The sequence below is a fragment of the Hyperoodon ampullatus genome, assembly GCF_949752795.1.
Source record: "Hyperoodon ampullatus genome assembly, chromosome: 18".
Lineage (NCBI taxonomy): Eukaryota > Metazoa > Chordata > Mammalia > Artiodactyla > Ziphiidae > Hyperoodon > Hyperoodon ampullatus.
This window is the reverse complement of record NC_136931.1, coordinates 57,007,495-57,025,661: the sequence shown is the minus strand read 5'-3', so window position 1 is coordinate 57,025,661 and position 18,167 is coordinate 57,007,495. Positions and strand designations below refer to the sequence as shown.

The 18,167-nt window shown below is 52.8% G+C and overlaps 3 protein-coding genes across 4 annotated transcripts; all 3 read left to right on the top strand.

Moving 5' to 3' along the window:
* Positions 1–580: 580 nt before the first annotated feature.
* LIM2 (lens intrinsic membrane protein 2) lies at positions 581–6,120 on the top strand (the record flags this gene model as incomplete). 2 transcript variants are annotated; one of them, XM_079723938.1, is made up of 4 exons in its annotated part: positions 581–755; positions 4,434–4,583; positions 5,682–5,816; positions 6,059–6,120. In XM_079723938.1, 4 exons carry the CDS (start codon positions 581–583, stop codon positions 6,118–6,120), a joined length of 522 nt encoding a protein of 173 aa, XP_079580064.1. The 2 variants fall into 2 exon arrangements, with proteins under 2 accessions (XP_079580064.1, XP_079580063.1); XM_079723937.1 differs by having other exon boundaries at positions 581–890.
* Positions 6,121–13,466: 7,346 nt separating this feature from the next.
* NKG7 (natural killer cell granule protein 7) lies at positions 13,467–14,230 on the top strand (the record flags this gene model as incomplete). Its single annotated transcript, XM_079724008.1, has 4 exons — positions 13,467–13,623; positions 13,700–13,846; positions 13,934–14,068; positions 14,172–14,230. The coding sequence occupies 4 exons, from the start codon at positions 13,467–13,469 to the stop codon at positions 14,228–14,230; spliced, it is 498 nt and encodes a 165-aa protein (XP_079580134.1).
* Positions 14,231–16,391: 2,161 nt separating this feature from the next.
* CLDND2 (claudin domain containing 2) lies at positions 16,392–17,836 on the top strand (the record flags this gene model as incomplete). Its single annotated transcript, XM_079723858.1, has 4 exons — positions 16,392–16,560; positions 16,914–17,051; positions 17,354–17,473; positions 17,727–17,836. The coding sequence occupies 4 exons, from the start codon at positions 16,392–16,394 to the stop codon at positions 17,798–17,800; spliced, it is 501 nt and encodes a 166-aa protein (XP_079579984.1). The 3' UTR covers positions 17,801–17,836.
* Between the last annotated feature and the right edge of the window lie 331 nt (positions 17,837–18,167).

Here is an 18,167-nt window from a genome sequence, read left to right as displayed (position 1 = left end):
GGAGACCCTGGGAGCAGAGAGGCCAGTGACCCGACTGGGCTCAGTCTGCACAGAGGGGCCGAGGCCGACGGAGGATTCAGGGCAGGCTCTGCCCCTCAGGTAGGGACCAGGCGTGGGAGCCATGGGCCCCTCCTCCCCCTAAATCTAGGCGGCCAGGCCTCCTTTCTCTCGCAGGGACTTGGTGGGGTCCTAGCCCTAGCCCCCTCCTCACCTTGAACCTGGGAGTCCAGGACCCCGGCCCCCTCCATCCCCCAAAGACTTGGTGTCCCAGTGGCCAGCCCCTTCCTGGCTTAGGACCTGGAAGTCTCGGCCCCCAGCCCCTTTCTCCCCACCAGGACCCAAGGGTCTAGGTTCTCAGCCTCTCCTCCCCCAGACTCAGGCGTCCAGATCCCGAGCTCCCTCTGCCCCCCAGACCCAGGGATCCAGGTGCCCAGTTCCTTCCTCTCATTGGGACCTAATGTCCCAGCCCCCCAGCTCCCTCCTCACCTAGGATCTGGAAGTCTAGGGCCCCAGCTTCTCCTCCCCCAGGACATGGGAATCCAGCTCCTGACCCCGTCTCTCCCCTTACCCACAGACCACCATGTACAGCTTCATGGGTGGTGGCCTCTTCTGCGCCTGGGTGGGGACCATCCTCCTGGTGGTGGCCACGGCGACAGACCACTGGATGCAGTACCGGCTGTCGGGGGCCTTCGCCCACCAGGGCCTGTGGCGATATTGCCTGGGCAGCAAGTGCTACCTGCAGACGGAGAGCATCGGTGAGGCTCCGGGGCGGGGTCTGGGTTGTGCCTGGGATCAGAGCCTCACGCAGGGCAGAACCTTACAGTGGAAAGGCCACCTGTTTTGCAGATGGAGAACCTTGTGGCTCAGAGAGGGAAAGCGTCCAGCCCAAGGTCATTGAGCGTGGAAGGGGCAGACCTGGGATTCCAGTCGTTTTTTCTAGTACAATTACAGGATGTACCGGTTTAGAGGTTAAGTAGAGCGGTGACATTCCTGGCATGAAATAGAGGTCAGGTAAAGCAGTTGGGGCTGGGGCTATCAGAAGAGCATTTTCTAAATAGCTACTAGGTGTCAAGAGCTATATTAGATACCCGAAGGATACAGAAGCAATACAGACCCTAAGTTTGCTAATACTGGATGAGGTACTTTTTAATTCTTGCTGTGAGCAAAGCCATGTAATACATATGTGTATGTGTATATCTGTGTGTGTATGTATATGTGTATAGAGATATATACGTGTATATATTACATTATATATTGTAAAAATGGAGATAAACATAGTACTTACAGTATAGGATTCCTGCAATCTATATTATATAATACATATTATTATAATATACTTTGTACCTCTATGTGTCTCTTTCCACATACATATATATTTGTATATATGTACAGTCTTCCCTCAGTCCCTCAGTAGCCACAGAGAGTTGGTTCTAGGACCCGCCGTGGATACCAAAGCCTCTGGATGCTCCAGTCATGTAGTCGGCCCTCCGTATCCGCGGTTCCGTATCCGCGGTTCTGCATCTGCAGATTAAACCAACCGCGGATAGTGTAGTAATGTATGTATTTATTGAAAAAAATTCTCATGTAAGTGGACCTGCGCAGTTCAAACCTGTGCTGTTCAAGGGTCAAATGTATATACATGCATATATAGGGAAAGAGAGATGTATAGTATATTACATAATATATATTATACAATATACATTATATAATATATTAATAATATATAGTATATCACATGTTCTATATTATCTGTATCCAATAATAGTGTAGTAATAATAATAATAACAATAACTGGCAGGTATTGTTACTGTGTCCTACGTGCTATTCTAAGCGCTTTGCCTGGATTAACTCCCTTCGGTGTCCCAACAACACTAAGAGGGCTGTTCCGTTGTGTCTATGAATTAAGACATGATACTTGACCTCAAAAAGTCAGTTCTTCTGTGGGGGGGGTGTTGGGAGGAGGAGCCAACCCTCACTAAGCTCTGTGATATGACAGGCTTGTGGCAGATTTCACCCCATCTCACCAAACCTGCCCATTTGCTGGAGGGATAAATTGAGGCAGGGAGAAGTGGAAAGGTTTGCCCTGGGCTACCAGTCTCAGAGCCCCATCTGGCTTACTTCGTGCATCCTTTTCATTTCTGGCTGTCTCCCTTGTCACACTTCTACCATTCCTCCTGCTTCAGACTGGGAACACCACCAGGCACTCTGAGTTCCCTCTGCCGGGGATGGGAGAGAGAGAGGCTGGATGGAGGTCCTCAACTTCATTTGGTATCTTCATGACCACAAGACTGAGAGCCTCAGGGACATACCTCACCCCGATTGATTCTTGGGTATTTGTCCAAACAGCAGGTTTAATTTGTTCATCCACTGCATAGCTGACGTAATCCGATCACCAAAATTAGAGCAGCAGTCCTGAGCCTGCTTCCCAGAGGCCAAACCCAACCCAAGACATGTATGCATAGCATTTTTTAAGTTTCCAAAGTCATTACCAGTATTTAAAAAATCTGAAGATTTTACATTAAATCTGGACTTGCAGCTCTTTTTGAATAATCCAGGTTTGCCTGTCTTTTCCAGGCCCACGGTCAGCTGGGTATGAGCAGCAAATGCCCCCTTCAAATGGGGTACACCAGTCAGGGTCCCCTCAGGAGACAGAAACCACATTGTGATTTGAATAGGGAAGGTTTTATCTAAAGATGAAGCTGATAATTGATAGTTGGTACATGGGACATACATGTTTCCCATGCAGCCTGCTGTCTCCTGCCTTTATTCACAGCTGCAGCCAAGCCTCAGAGGCATTTGTGTTTTCCACTCCGGCATTAGCCCAACCATGGGAAAGAAATAGGCTATAACATCCCCCATAAGTCCTCCAGACTTTTAAATACCCAGAGGCATGTGTATTCGTTTTCTAAGGCTGCCATAACAAAGTACCACAAACTGAGTGGCTTAACAGAAATCTATTGCCTCACAGATCTGGAGGCCAGAAGTCCAAAATCAAGGTCTCTGCAAGGTTGGTTCCTTCTGAGGGCTGTGAGGAAGAATCTGTTCCCTGCCTCTCTCTTAGCTTCTGGTGGTTGCCTGGCAATCTTTGGTATTCCTTGGCTTGTAAATGCACCAGCCCATCTCTGCCTTCATCTTTACGTGATGTTCCCCTGGGTGTGTGCCTGTCTCCAAATTTCCCCATTTTATGAGGACACCAATCATATTGGATTAGAAATCCACTCTACTCTGGTATGACCTCATCTTAACTACTTACATCTGCAAAGACCCTATTTCCAAATAAGGTCATATTCCGAGGCAGTGGGACGAGGGGGGAACAGTTAGAACTTCAACATATGAACTTGAAAGGGGAGACACAACGCAACCCCGCAACCCATAACAACATCCGTGGAGAAGTATCCAGGCATTGGTCTCCCCTAGACTTCCACAAGACAAAAGACTGCATTTTGCAAAGATCTAAGGCTTTTTCAGTGCCAGGATCCCAGTTCTGCCCGGGGTGATAATTGTCACGGGCACTCCGAGAGACAGAATAACAAAGCAGTTAAGACTGAGGGCGTGGAGGTTGGCTTTCAACTCCAGTCCCTCTGCTAATTATGGGACCTTGGGCAAATCACTTCACCTCTCTGAGCCTCCATTCCTTCGCTTGAAAAATGGGCATGAAAATATTACTTAGAGCGTAGGGCTCTTGGAAAGAATAAACAGGATCATACATGGGAAGAGAGCCTGGCACATACTTGACCATTGCCAAATGGAAGATGAGATCATGATGCGTGTTCCCAGGGCATCTGCATTCATTCAACATGTTTCTTGAACACCTAGTGCCAGGCACTAGGTGCTGGGGATACAGCAGTGACTGAGAAAGCCAGGCCCTTGCCCTCACAGAGCTGAGAACTCAGTGGAGAGAGATAGACATCATAAACAACTTAGAAATAAATTAATGGGACATTTCCAAATATGGGTAAGTGGTATGAAGGAAGGGAAAGGGAGCATGGGAGAGAGGATAGAGAGTGAGTAGCAGGAGGATATGGGAAATGGGCATTCATTCACTCATTCATTCATTGAACAAACATTTCTCCAGGCCCATGTGCACATCAAACCTCTGCTGGTGTCTGTGGTGTAGAATCAACCAGGTCCCTGTCCTCAGGGAGCCATCAGGCTGGAGAGGGAAACAGGCAAAGAGAGTCTCAGCCCAGAGCAGGGAGTGAGGATGGTGCCTAAGGGGTGAAGGGATGCTTCCCAGAGGAGGGGATTTGGGAGCCGGGCTTTGCAGGATGAATAGGAGTCTGCCAGGTGAAGAGGAGGGGTTTTTCAGAGAGGTGAAGGAGGAGCTAGGTCAGGAATACAGAGAGGGGTGAGGCATTCCTGCCCTCAGAGGTAGCAGCCTTCACCACTGAGGGCAAGGAAGGCACAGGAGTGACCGTGGGGTGCTCCCACAGCATACTGGAATGCCACCCGGGCCTTCATGATCCTGTCCTCCCTGTGTGCCACCTCCGGCATCATCATGGGCATCATGGCGTTCGCTCAGCAGCCCGCCTTCACCCGCTTCTCCCGGCCCTTCTCGGCGGGCATCGTGTTTTTCGCCTCCAGTGAGTGACTCGCCCCCCACACCTGCCCCTCTCCCAGCTCCCTCTCCAGCTCCACCCCCCACACCACTTTCATTCCCCACTGCTCCTCACTCCGCTCCACCCTCACCCAAATCCCCCCTCCACCTTCAGCGACAACTTCAGGACTCTTTCTAATGCCAGTCAGTTCTGACACCAGCTCTGTGTACGGCCATTCAATTCTGGCACTGACCCCCGGAGTTGGCATCAAACCCCACAGGTTTAAAGGCGCGGTTCCCAACCAGACTGCCCCTACTTCAGCTGCAAGTGGGGTCCCCAGCTCACCTGTACTTTTGACCAATCGGCTACAGATTCAGGGGTTCCCAGGACCTGCTCAGGTTCAGAAATGTGCTAGAATAACTCACAGAACTCAGGAAAGCATAATACTTACAGCTTTATCGTAAAGAGTACAACTCAAGACCAGCCAACTAAAGAGATGCATAGCGTGAAGCCGGAGAGGGGTCCTGAACATGGAGTTTCCATGCACTCTCCCTGCAGAGTTAGGGCTCGTCAGCACCCCCGCCCCCCAGCGCATCCATGCATTCACCAAACAGGGAGCTCCGGTGAGCGTCAGCATCCAGCATTTCTACTGGAGTTTCATTACAAGGGCATGAATCACTGGCCATGTGATTGAACTCAATCTCCAGCTCCCTTTTCCTCCCCAGAGGTTAGACTGATCCCAAGCGGCTCAAAGCCCCAACCCTCTATTCCCAAGGCTGGTCTTTCTCTTGACCAGCTCCTATCCCTGAGTCATCTCTGATCATCAACATAAACTCAGGTGTGATCCAAGAACAACAAAGACACTCCTAGTACTCAGAAAATTCCAAGGATTTAGAGTTTCCCTCCCGGGAACCAGAGACAAAGACCAGTCAGATTCTTTACGACACAACACAACCCCACACCATTCCCACCCGAACCCTACACCTCATTAATTTTTACTCCCACTTTCAACTCAACCCCCATCCTCACCCTTATCCCTACCTGCACCCATACCCCCTTCTCAATTTATTCATTCCCACCCCCATCCCCAAACCCGCCCCCATCCCCATTCCCCCCACCCCCCACCCCGACCTCTCTCTCCAGCCTTTTTCGTCCTGCTGGCCTTGGCCATTTACACTGGAGTCACTGTCAGCTTCCTCGGTCGCCGCTTCGGGGACTGGCGCTTTTCCTGGTCCTACATCCTGGGCTGGGTAGCCCTGCTCATGACCTTCTTTGCAGGTACTGGGTTTGGGGGTGGAAAGGCCAGTGTCTGTGGCACTGTGGGCAACACTCAAGAGGGTGAGATGATGGGGGGGTGTGTCCCACACAGGCGCCCCCGGCACTGAACCAGAAGGCAGACTCCAAGCCCTGCGGACACCAGGGAGAAAGGGAATGCTGTGTCGGTGTCTTGGGCTGGGAGCAGGGGCTGGGAGGGCTGATGGGGGGCTGGGCGGGGTCAACCGGGATCTCTTCTCTCGCAGGAATTTTCTACATGTGTGCCTACCGGATGAACGAATGTCGGCGCCTGTCCACTCCCCGCTGAACCCAAATGTGTGCCCCGACTTCATCTGGACGTCAAAGTCAGGTCACTGAAGAGGAGGGGGAGGGTCTAGAGGCCTGAAATCCTGGTTCCTAGGGCCTGGTGGAGGCAGCTGAGGAGACCCAAGGCCGCAGCCACCAGGGGGGTTGTTAGAGAAATGGAATATCCATTAGAGAGGCTTTTTGGAGTCTAATAAAACTGACGGAAACTACTGAAGTGTGGTCCCTGAGAGGCTCGGGTGGAGAGAAAGAGGGGTGAAGTGTGGTGAATGGGGGAGGGGTGGTGGCATTATAGTAGGCCCGCCTGCTCAGTTCCTGTAGGAGGGATGGGCACAGAGATAAAGTGCACAGTCCCCAGTCCCCACCCTACTAGGTTCACCATTTTTTTTTTTTTTTTTTTGGCTGCACCCCTCGACGTGTGGGATCTTAGTTCTCCCACTAAGGATCGAACCTGGGCCCCCTGCAGTGGAAGTGCGGAGTCCTAACCACTGGACCGTCAGGGAAGTCCCTGGGTTCAACTGCTAGGAAACTAATGTGTGGGTCCAATTCTGATGGGTGTGTTTTTTCCCCACACCACCAAGCGAGTAACTCAGTTCTGACGCGATCTACCTAGAGAAAGTGTCAGATCACAGAAGTTAACGACACAGCCCTAGAAGACGGCCTCCCACTCCAGATGCCAGTCATAAGCCCAGGTTGTCACGTGCTTCTGGCCAACCAGCAATAGACTAGAGGTCCCAAGAGCCCCCTCCTTGGGTTCCATTAATTTGCTAGAGCAGCTCACAGAACTCAGGGAAACATTTTACTTACTAGATCACCAGTTTTTTATAAAAGGATATAACTCAAAACAGCCAGATGGGGCTTCCCTGGTGGCACAGTGGTTGAGAGTCCGCCTGCCGATGCAGGGGACACGGGTTCGTGCCCCGGGCCGGGAGGATCCCACATGCCACAGAGCGGCTGGGCCCATGAGCCATGGCCGCTGAGCCTGCGCGTCCAGAGCCTGTGCTCTGCAATGGGAGAGGCCACAACAGTGAGAGGCCCGTGTATTGCAAAACAAAAACAAAAACAAAAACAAAACAAAAACAAAAAACAGCCAGATGGAAGAGATGCACTGGTCAAGGTAAGTGAGAAGAGGTGTGGAGCTTCCATGCTCTCTCCAAGTAGGTCACTCTCCCCCAGAAAGCACGTGTTCACCAGCCCGGAAGCTCTCTGAATCCTCTCCTTCTGGGTTTTTCTGGAGACTTCATTACATAGTTATGATGGATTAAATCATTGGCCATTGGTGGTTGAACTCAATCTCCAACTTCTCTCCCCTCCCAGGAGGTCAAGGGGTGGGACTGCCATTTCTGACCCTCTAATCATGTGGTTGGTTCCCCTTGCTGTCACAACTTAGGAAATTCCAAGAGTTTTAGGACCTCTATGCCAGAAGTGGGGACAAAGACCCAATATATATTTATTATAAAACATAATATCACAGTAGGTTAGTACGATAAATGAAAAGATCTGTGGAACTTCCCCGGTGGTCCAGTGGTTAGACTCCACACTCCCAATGCAAGGGGCGTGGGTTCTATCCCTGGTCATGATAGGGTCAGAATAAAGGGACAAAGTAGGTAATTAAATAGGGGATTAGTTAAATAGGGGATTTACTTACACTAGGGGATTGTAAGTAAAGAAAAAGTATGGGAGACCCCTGTAAGTTAATGATCACTTAAGAAAGCAGGTTTGCTTAACCACAAAACCAAGCAGGTTCGCTTAGCAACAAAACCATGCAACAGAAGCCTGAGACACGCCCCAAGACAATGAAACAGTGGTGGCATGAGACCCACATCCTGTCCAGTGAGCTCAGTAAGTTAATAACCCCCATGACATGCTCTCTGCACACATAAAACACAATAATTTATGGAAAGGTGACATTTCAAAGTGAAAGAACCTCATTGTACTGAAACCTGAAATAGTTTTTCCATAGTGCTGTGACAGTCCTGGCTTGACCGTGTAGGGACAAAAAAACTCCCCTGCCCAACCTGGAGGCGGAGCTGATGATGGAAGCATGACGACTACTCAAGAATGAGAAAGAAGGTGGTCTTCTCCGCCTCCCCACTTTTCCTTTGATTATAAAACTGTAGCCCGCTAAGTTCTTGGGGAGTTACCCTCTCGTCCACCCACTTGTAAGCCTCACAAGCATCCTATTCTAATAATCTAATAAATCGCTTCTTATCTCATCACTTTGCCTCTCACTGAATTCCTTCTGTGCTGAGACAACCTGAGCTCCTCGGAGCCCCTCCAAAACGCCACTGAGCGAATTCAGCCTGGGAACTCAGATCCCACATGCTGCCCAGCGCAGCCAAAAAAAAAAAAAAAAAAACCAACTGTGGAGAAACAACCTCCTTGCCCACTCGCGCCATCTCCAGTTGGCCCTCCCAACCTCCCGGCCCCTCCCTGGCTGGACCCGTCCAAGGAGAAGCACCAGAACTCTGACCTGCACCTCGTCCTGCACCTGCCTCTTCACCCGTCATTTGTGACCTTGATCTTCTCTTCATTCACTCATTCATTCGTTCATTCAACAAACTCATGCCAACTGCCGTGAGATTTACTAAAGCTTATCATGAAATAATAAGACCATTTAGGGAGGCTGATTCCAATAATAAGAATATTTATTACAGTCTATGCTAGGAACTGTTATATTAATAGAAGCTTAGTCCCTAGAAATATTTATTGGGACCTCCTCAAATAATAAAAATATTATATTTATAGAGGCTTCCTCTAGTAATAATAGCAACTGAAGCCTTCTTCTCTAATTATAATTTATTGAGGCCTATTTAAGTAGAAATATTTACTGAGACTTATTCCAGGAATCATATGTATAGGGGCTGACCCTAGCAATAATAATGATGTTATAACTTCAGACTCATACCTCCAACTACTTACTCAACATTTCCACCTGAAAAGAAGAGGCATCTCAGTTCTCACATATCTGAAGTTGAGCTCCTGACCTCCCTCACATCCCACATCTGCTCCTCCCATGGTCTCCCCCAACTTAGTAAATGACAAGTCCATTTTTATCTAGCTGCTCAAGCCAAAAACATTGGGCTCACCCTCCATAGCTTTCCTTCTGTTACATCTCACATCTGATTCATCAGCAAATCGTGTTGGCTCTGCCTTAAAAATGTATTCGGGGGCTTCCCTGGTGGCACAGTGGTTGAGAGTCCGCCTGCTGATGCAGGGGACACGGGTTCGTGCCCCGGTTCGGGAAGATCCCACATGCCGCGGAGCGGCTAGACCCGTGAGCCATGGCCGCTGAGCCCGCACGTCCGGAGCCTGTGCTCTGCAACGGGAGAGGCCACAACAGTGAGAGGCCCGCGTACCGCAAAAAAAAAAAAAAAAAAAAAGTATTCGGAATTTGACCCCTTCTTGCTCAACCATGGTTACCCCCTGATCCAAGCCACCATCATGTCTCACCTGGCTTATTGCCACAGACTTCTAACCAGCTCAGCCTCAACCCTTACCCACACCCCACCCAATCCCTGCCCCTGCAGTCCATTCTCTACACAGTATCTAAAGGATATTTTTTTCATTTTTTCTTTTTTAATTTAATTTTTATTTTATATTGGAGTATAGTTGATTTACAATGTTCTGTTAGTTTCAGGTGTACAGCTAAGTGATTCAGTTATACATATACATATATTCATTCTTTTTCAGATTCTTTCCCCATATAGGTTATTACAGAATATTGAGTTCCCTGTGCTGTACAGTACGTCCTTTTTGATGATCTATTTTATATATAGTAGTGTGTGTACATTAATTCCAAATTCCTAATTTATCCCTCCACCCCACATTTCCCCTTTGGTAACCATAAGTTTGTTTTCAAAGTCTGTGAGTCTGTTTCTCTTTTCTAAATAAGTTCATTTGTATCTTTTTTAGATTCCACATATACGTGATATCATATTTGTCTTTCTCTGTCTGACTTACTTCACTTAGTGTGATAATCGCTAGGTTTATCCATGTTGCTGCAAATGGCATTATTCCATTCTTTTTTATGGCTGAATAATATTCTATTGTATATATGTACCACATCTTCTTTGTCCATTCCTCCGCTGATGGACATTTAGGTTGCTTCCATGTCTTGGCTATTGTAAATAGTGCTGCAATGAACATTGGGGTGCATGTATATTTTCAAATTATGGTTTTCTCCAGATATATACCCAGGAGTGGGATTGCTAGATCATATGGTAGTTCTATTTTTAATTTTTAAAAATTAATTAATTTATTTATTTTTAATTAATACATTAATTTATTTATTTTGGCATTGGGTCTTCCTTGCTGTGCGTGGGCTTTTCTCTAGTTGCAGCGGGGGGTGGGGCTACTCTTTGTTCGGTGCGCAGGCTTCTTATTGCCGTGGCTTCTCTTGTTGCGGATCACAGGCTCCAGGCATGTGGGCTTCAGTAGTTGTGGCACACAGGCTCAGTAGTTGCGGCTTGCGGGCTCTAGAGTGCAGGCTCGGTAGTTGTGGTGCACGTGTTTTGTTGCTCTGCGGCATGTGGGATGTTCCCAGACCAGGGCTCGAACCCGCGTCCCCTGCATGGGCAGACAGATTCTTAACCACTGCTCCACCAGGGAAGTCCATACTTTTAGTTCTTTTTTTTTTTTTTTTTTTTTTTTGCGGTACGCGGGCCTCTCACTGTTGTGGCCTCTCCCGTTGCGGAGCACAGGCTCCAGACACGCAGGCTCAGCGGCCATGGCTCACAGGCCCAGCCGCTCCGCGGCATGTGGGATCTTCCCGGACTGGGGCATGTACCCATGTCCCCTGCATCGGCAGGCGGACTGTCAACCACTGCGCCACCAGGGAAGCCCCATACTTTTAGTTTTTTAAGGAACCTCCATACTGCTCTCCATAGTGGTTGTACCAATTTACATACCCGCCAACAGTGTAGGAGGGTTCCCTTTTCTCCACACCCTCCCCGGCATTTATTGTTTTTAGACTTTTAAAGGAATTTTTATTAAAACATGATTCAAATCATGTCCCCCCTCTGCTCTCAGTCCTCCAGTGGCTTGGACCTGGAGTTCGGATGAAGATAAAAAATGGAGGGGGTGTGGTGGGATTGAGGTAAGAATTACAGGGTGGGGGAGAGGTATGAAGAAGGAAGTGGGGGTGGGACTGGGGCTGGAGTTGAGACTGGAAATGCCATCTGGTGTGGGGATGGATGTGAGGAGAGGGTTAAGTGTCTGGGTGAGGATGGGTTTGGGTTTGGGGATGGGGTTGAGTTTGGAGTTCAGTTTGGGAATAAGAATGGGGTTAGGTGAGAGGACAGGGATGGGGTTAAATTCAGGGATGGAGTTGGGGTTAAGGAATGGGTTGTGTTTGGGGTTGGGGATGGGATTGAGATTAGAGTTGGGTTTGGGAATGAGAATGGGGTTAGGTTTGGGTTTGGGATAGGTTGGAACTGGGGTTAACAATGGAATTGAGCTTGGGGATTGGGATGGGTTGAATTTGGGGTTGGAGCTGGAGTTTGGAATTGGAACTGGGGTTAAAGATGGGACTGAGGGAATTCCCTGGCTTCCCAGTGGTTAGGACTCAGTGCTTTCACTGCTGGGGCTGGGGTTCGATCCCTGGTCAGGGAACTAAGATCCCGCAAGCCATGCGGTGTGGCGCGCGCGCACACACACACACACACACACACACACACATAAATAAAATAAATAAATAAAAGGATGGGATTGAATTTGTTGTTGGGAATGAGAATGGGGTTGGGTTGGAGGGTAGGGATGGGGCTAAGGATGGGATTGGAGCTGCCTGCGTCAGGATGGTGTTGGGTTTGGGATGGCGTCAAGATCTCAGATGGGGAGAATTCCCTGGCAGCCCAGTGGCTAGGACTCCGTGCTTTCACTGCCGAGGGCCCAGGATCAATCCCTGGTTGGGGAACTAAGATCCCACAAGCCATGCAGTGAGGCCAAAAAAGAAAAAGAGAGAGAGAGAAGAAAAGAGAGAGAGAGAGAGAATAAAAGATCTCAGATGGGTTCTGTGCATGTGATCACCACATGCCCTCGGCTGAGACTTCCTGAAGCTTGTCCCGGTGCTAATCACAGGAGCCACGTCCAGCACCATTTTGGGGATGGCACCCCAGCTGCTCAGGACCTGGATCCCCTTCTGGGAGCCTGTCCTCATGAGCATGTTCTCAGGAGTGGCCAGTTACCCCACTGGTGAGGATCTGGGTGAGGGACGGGGGCCTGCAAACTGGAGTCTCCAACCAAGGAAGAGGACCCAGCCTCCTGGGTCCCTCTGGTTCTCCCCTTCGCCAGCTGTCCTGGGACTGTTAGCTCAGTTCATCTGTGGGACAGAGGTCCTCTTCCAGGTCATTCCTGCTTCACAGAGGTCAAGTTTGTCTGGGCCTTCTACCTGGGCTGTGGCACCTTCACCTTCTATTTGAGGTGGGGCCCAGGACCTGATGCTGCTGTGGGGGAAGGGCCAGAAAGTCCTGCACTGACATCCTTGACCCCCAACTCCTGCTCCCCGACCACAGAAACCCAGAGCCTGTTGCTGAAGGCTTCAGCACAGACTGAAGGCCTTGCCCGAAACAGCACTAACTGTGAACTCATGTAACAGATGAGGATGTGGGCACGTCTTCCCTCCACAAACTTTCAAAATTGCGATCGCTGTTTACCTGCCCTGGGCATAAGCTCCAAGTAAGGAGCTGGGAGTCTGTGTCCCCACGCTCAGGACCTGGAGTCTAGGCTTCCTAGCAGCTTCCTCCTTCAGTCCCAAGCATTCTAGCCTCCTTCCCCCTCCTTTTATGGAGACCCTAGAATTGGGGCCCCCGTCTGCCAGAACGGAAGGTTGCAGAACCCACAGGAAAGAATGATGCATCCCCCAACTGTCCCCTCTGGCTACACCTCCCCCTCTCATTTAACTGACACCCTGGCCTCACTCACCACACCCCACCTCTGGGCCCCCCAAGCCTCTCTCTCACCTCTTACAGGAAGCCCCCTCTGGTGTGGAGGGCTCCAAGGGCAGGAGGTGTAGAACCTTCTGGAGAGGCACATTCCACCCACCCAAACCACTGACAATGTGACACCTCCAGGGCCCTCCCCCCCACCATATACTGTGAGGAGAACCTCAAGGGGTGGCGGGTGGGTGCCGATGCAAGCTGGGAAGGGAGGATGTGTGACGAGAGTCAGCTGCCAGGAACTGGGTGAGACCAAATTAGTCTGATCTGAAGGACCACAGGTCCCCCAGCTGCCCCAACTGCTTGACTCTCCCAGGAGTCCGGGGGGCATAGCTTCCTCCTCTCTCAGAGACCCAGGAATCTGGATCACCAGGCTCTTCATCACCCAGGACCCAGAAACGCGGCCTTCGCCCCCATGGAGCCCTGCCGGTCCCTGGCCCTGCTCACTAGCTCCCTGGGCCTGTTGTCTCTCTTGGTGGCTCTGAGCACGAATTTCTGGTTTGTGGCCGAGGGGCCCAGCTCCTTGTCTCACTCGGGCCTCTGGCCAAGGGGAGATTGGGGCTCAGTAGAAGGTAAGGGGGAGCAGTCTCTCTTGGGGTGGGGAAGGGCCTGAGGGGACGGGCACTCAGCGGTCCCGTCTCTGAGCAGGCTATATCCACGTGACACAGAGTTTCTGCATTCTGGCTGTCCTTTGGGGCCTGATCTCTGTGAGCTTTCTGGTCATGTCCTGCATCCCTTCACTGTCTGACCCTGGACGCGGCCCCATTGTCTCGACCTTCATGGCCTTTGCCGCAGGTAAGGACTCCGGGCTGCGCTTGGGGCGCTGGGCCCTGGTGAGTTTTTGCGGAGGGCCTGAGCCATGCCTCTTGTCTCCTTCCCCAGCCCTCTCCCTGCTAGTGGCCATGGTGGTCTACACTATCGAGCGGTGGAAGCAGCCTGGACACCCCCAGATCCAGTCCTTCTTCTCCTGGTCCTTCTACCTGGGCTGGGTTTCAACTGTCCTCTTTCTCTGTGCAGGTGACCGCTGCCCTGGGGAGTGCCAGGGGTGGATAGGGGCCCAGCTGGGGGCTCTGAGGGAGCGGGGCAAGAGCAAGGGTCTAACTTCTCTCTGCCAACCCAGGTGGCCTGAGTCTGGGAGCTCACTACAGGGCCCACCGGCCTGGCTATGAGGCCATGTAAACCACAGGATGGCTTTGGCACTCCATTCTCTGAAGGCATCATCAGGAACCATGAAAATGGCTGGCTCTCCTTCCTGCCCTGACTCTCAGCGTCTGCAAGCTCTTTCCTTTGTGTCTTCATTCATTCAACAAAAATTTGCTGGGATCTGGTTATTCCGAGGTTAATGCTGCCACAACAGAAGCCGACGACACTGCAGCTCCACGGCGGATGACCCTGGGCACCCAGAGAGGAGTCAATCCTGCTACTTCCCTGCCCTAGAGATGCTCCCACCAGAGTGGGAACCAGTGTGGGCTCGGGCATGGCCCCAGGGCCCTTGTCTCTCCATCCTTTATCTCTTTTCTTCCCTTTGTCTTTCTCCCTTTAGCTCTTTTCTTTTGTTCCTTCTGATTTTGTCACCCTTCCCTTCACCCTTAGTGTGCCTTGCTCATTTCATTAATAAATTCACTCTTGGGACTTCCCTGGTGGTCCAGAGGTTAAGAATCCGTGCTTCCACTGCAGGGACACGGGTTCAATCCCTGGTCAGGGAACTAAGAACCCGCAAGCCGCGGGGTGCAGCCAAAAAAAAAAAAAAAAAGAAAGAAAAAGAACAAATTCACTCTTTCAGCTGGCTTTCCTTTCTACTGGGCCTCCCACTGGGGATGCTGAGGTGAGTCAGATCAGGCCCTGCCTGCCAGGGGCTCCAAGTCCGGTGGGGGCAGGCAGAGCCCAGGGCGGGTAATGGCAGGAAGACTGGCTGTGTCTGGAGGAGGGGTGCGGTGTGGAGGTGAGCTTTCTGGGGAGACGGTGTTTAGGAACTTCTCCAGGGCCGAGGGAAGGTAATGCAGGCAGAGGGACCCTAAGGTGAAGGCGTGGAGAGGCTGGGGGCTCTCAGAGGGTGGAGAATAGTGCTTTGTGGTCCACTGTAGAGTGTGAGGGTGAGGGGAAATCAGGATGGAGAGGCGGGTAAGAGGCAGCGCCTCTAGCCCAGCAGTTGACCGTCTCTTGAGGGTGATGGGGAGCTAAGGGTGTGAGCAGGGGAGGGACAGCGTCTGGTCTGGGTGCCAGAAAGCTCCTTCTGGGGCCCATGGGGGAGGCTTGAAGGGGAGAGAAGAGCTTGTCAATCCAACAGGTGGGACATGAGATAGGACAAGGGTGCCCTGGGGCCAGGGCATGAGAGGGAAAGGAGGAAAGGAGCCAGAAAGTTTCAGGGGGTGGGAGGAACTGGACTCAGGGATCCAAGGGCTTTGTAGGGTGAGGGGCAAGAAGAGGGCAAGGATAGTGCCCAGGGGTGTGGTCCAACTAACCGGATGGGATGACGGTGTCCTCCCTGGTTTGGTGGAAGATGCTGAGATCAGTGGGGATGTGGTTGAGTGTCAGGGTCTGGGAGATGGTCAGAAGCAGGTGAGGACTTGGGCTGGAGATGCAGTTTGGGATGCTCTCAGAGCATCAGTGGTCACTGGAGCTCACCTGGTAAGAAGATGCAGAATGGAGTTCTCCAGGAGAGCCGGCCTTGAGAAGTGCAGGGGGGAGGAGGGGCCGGAGGCTGCATGGGGGCCCGGGAGGGCACAGAGAGCTGGGGACCAGGACAGCTTGTGGGGTCAAGGGAAGAGCAGCTTCTAGAAGGATATGGGCTACCATGTCATGGCCCTCAGGGTCCCCCAGACTTGCCATCTGACTCTGAGCTGTCAGTTTGCCAGAAGAGCTGCTTCTGTGTGTGTGTGTGTGTGTGTGTGTGTGTGTGTGTGTGTATGGGTGGGTGGGTGGTTATCTCTTTAAATGGCCACTAGAAAGGGGGTTCTGGAACTCCTGCTACCTCACAAAGACCCAGTCTCCCTTCCCCCACCCTCTGGGCTCTGTCTGAGAAGCCCTGGGAGCTGTGGGTGAGTCATTTAGGTGGGTGTGTGGTGGGGAAGGCAAGGGACAGGCCAAAGCCATGTCCACTGGGGGATGGACATCTCTGTAAGGCAGAGGTTCCTAAGCAGTGATGCCTGAGGGGGCAGGTGGTCTTGGGTCTGGGAGGGGCCTGAGGGGGGTGATCCCAGAGGTAGGGGCACCAGGCAGGGGTGCAGGGGTAGCCATCTGGGACGTGGAGGGACATGCAGGAGGGGGTCTCAGGGACGTGGGGGTGGGAGGAGGGTTGGCCAGTCCTGCATTTGTGGTCCTCGGCAGCAGCCTCCCTGGCATGGGGGTGAAGCGGAGCCTTCAAAGCGGGGGCACCTTGCTGGGCTCCTTTGCCAACATCCTCACCATTCTGTCCATGGCCACCAACTACTGGATCCGCTACTCTGGGGGCCACACTGGCCTGTGGCAGGAGTGTAGCAGGGGCGCCTGCTCCAACATCCCCTGCCAGAGTGAGGCCCGGCCGCCCAGCTGTCAGACCCTCCCCCCACCCTACTGGACAGACAGCCCCCCAGCCCTGACCACAGCTGGCCCCGTCTCCTGACACCACAGCCCGGCACATCCTGCGGTGCCCCCGCCCCCAGCCCTTCCACTTCAGCCTGAGATCCGGCTGCCCCTCTGTGACCAGGCCACCAGGAACCCCAACTCGGGAACCTGCCTCCCTGTTGCAACCCTAACCGCCGCTCACGATGTAACTTCCAAGTCCCCATGCAAAACCCTGACTCTGCTCCCAGCTCGGAGCCGGCGGACAGGGGTGGTGGCCAGGAGCGGCGCCAGCGGGGTTGATGCGGCCCTCTCTCCCCAGCCATGCCGGCGGTGACCGGGGCGTGCATGGTGCTGGCGGCGGGCTGCAGCATCGTGGGCTTGGTGATGGGGCTGCGGATTCGGTGCCAGGAGGGCGGCTCGCGGGGCCGGACCACGAGTGCCATCTTCTTCCTCTGCGGTGAGATGGCATAGGGTGGGCCTGGTAGCTGGAGGAGGTAGGGGCCAAGGGGTCGCGCGCGACTAGAGGCACCAGGAAAAGAGCCAGAGACCCGGGGCGGGGTGGGGGGAGGTTCGGGGGGGACCAGGCCTCGAGGGGGAGGAGCTAAAGAAGAGGGGTCAGGGGCGGGGCCCGGGAGATGGAGTAGAGCAGGAACGGGAGTGCGGGCAAGAAGGGCGTGGTCTGGTGCGGTGGGCGCGGTCAGGGTGGGGCCTGGGTGCAGCCCGCTGGCCACCCTCACCTGGCGGGTGGGTGGGGTCCAGGTCTGCTGCTGCTGATCGCCATGACAGGCTACACAGTGAAGAATGCACGGAAAAACGACGTCTTCTTCTCCTGGTCCTATTTTTCGGGGTGGCTGGCTTTACCCTTCTCTGTTCTCGCGGGTAACCTGGATAACGGAAGAGGGTGGAGAGGAGACTGCCCCGAGGACCCCCCCTCCCTGCAGAGACTCCTCAGCTGTCCTCCCAGGCAACCCCCCAGTGACCTCCCAGGGACTCCCGAACACACTCCACGCTGGGCTCCCGCGGACCCAACAGAAACGCCCTTGGAGCCCCAAACCCCAGTCCCCGGGGCCCTCCCGGCCATCCGCCCTAGGACTCACCCGCCTCCACCCGCCCTCCGTTCCCTTCCCGCCAGGCTTCTGCTTTCTGCTGGCGGACATGATCATGCAGAGCACGGATGCCATCAGTGGATTCCCCGTGTGCTTATGACCGCAGCTGCCTGGGGCAGAATAAAGGAACTGCTTCCATTGCCGCGGCTCCACGTGCCTTTCTGGGGGACCTGAGGACGCGGACACGGGGGTACCTGGAGGCTCAGGGAGGAAGTAAGGACACGAACCTATAGGGAACGTGGAGACATGGGGGGACACGGGAACGGAGATTCGGACATGGACAGGACAAGGGTTTTGATGGGAACAGGGACAGGGGGTAGTGGGGTCCCTGCTCGTGGAGAGGATGTAGGGACACAGACATGGAGGAAAAGTGGAGACAGGGACGGAGGAGGACGGATATGGGGGAACGTAGAGGCACGATCATAGAAGGGATGAGGAACACGGGCATGGAGAGAATGGGGGGACTC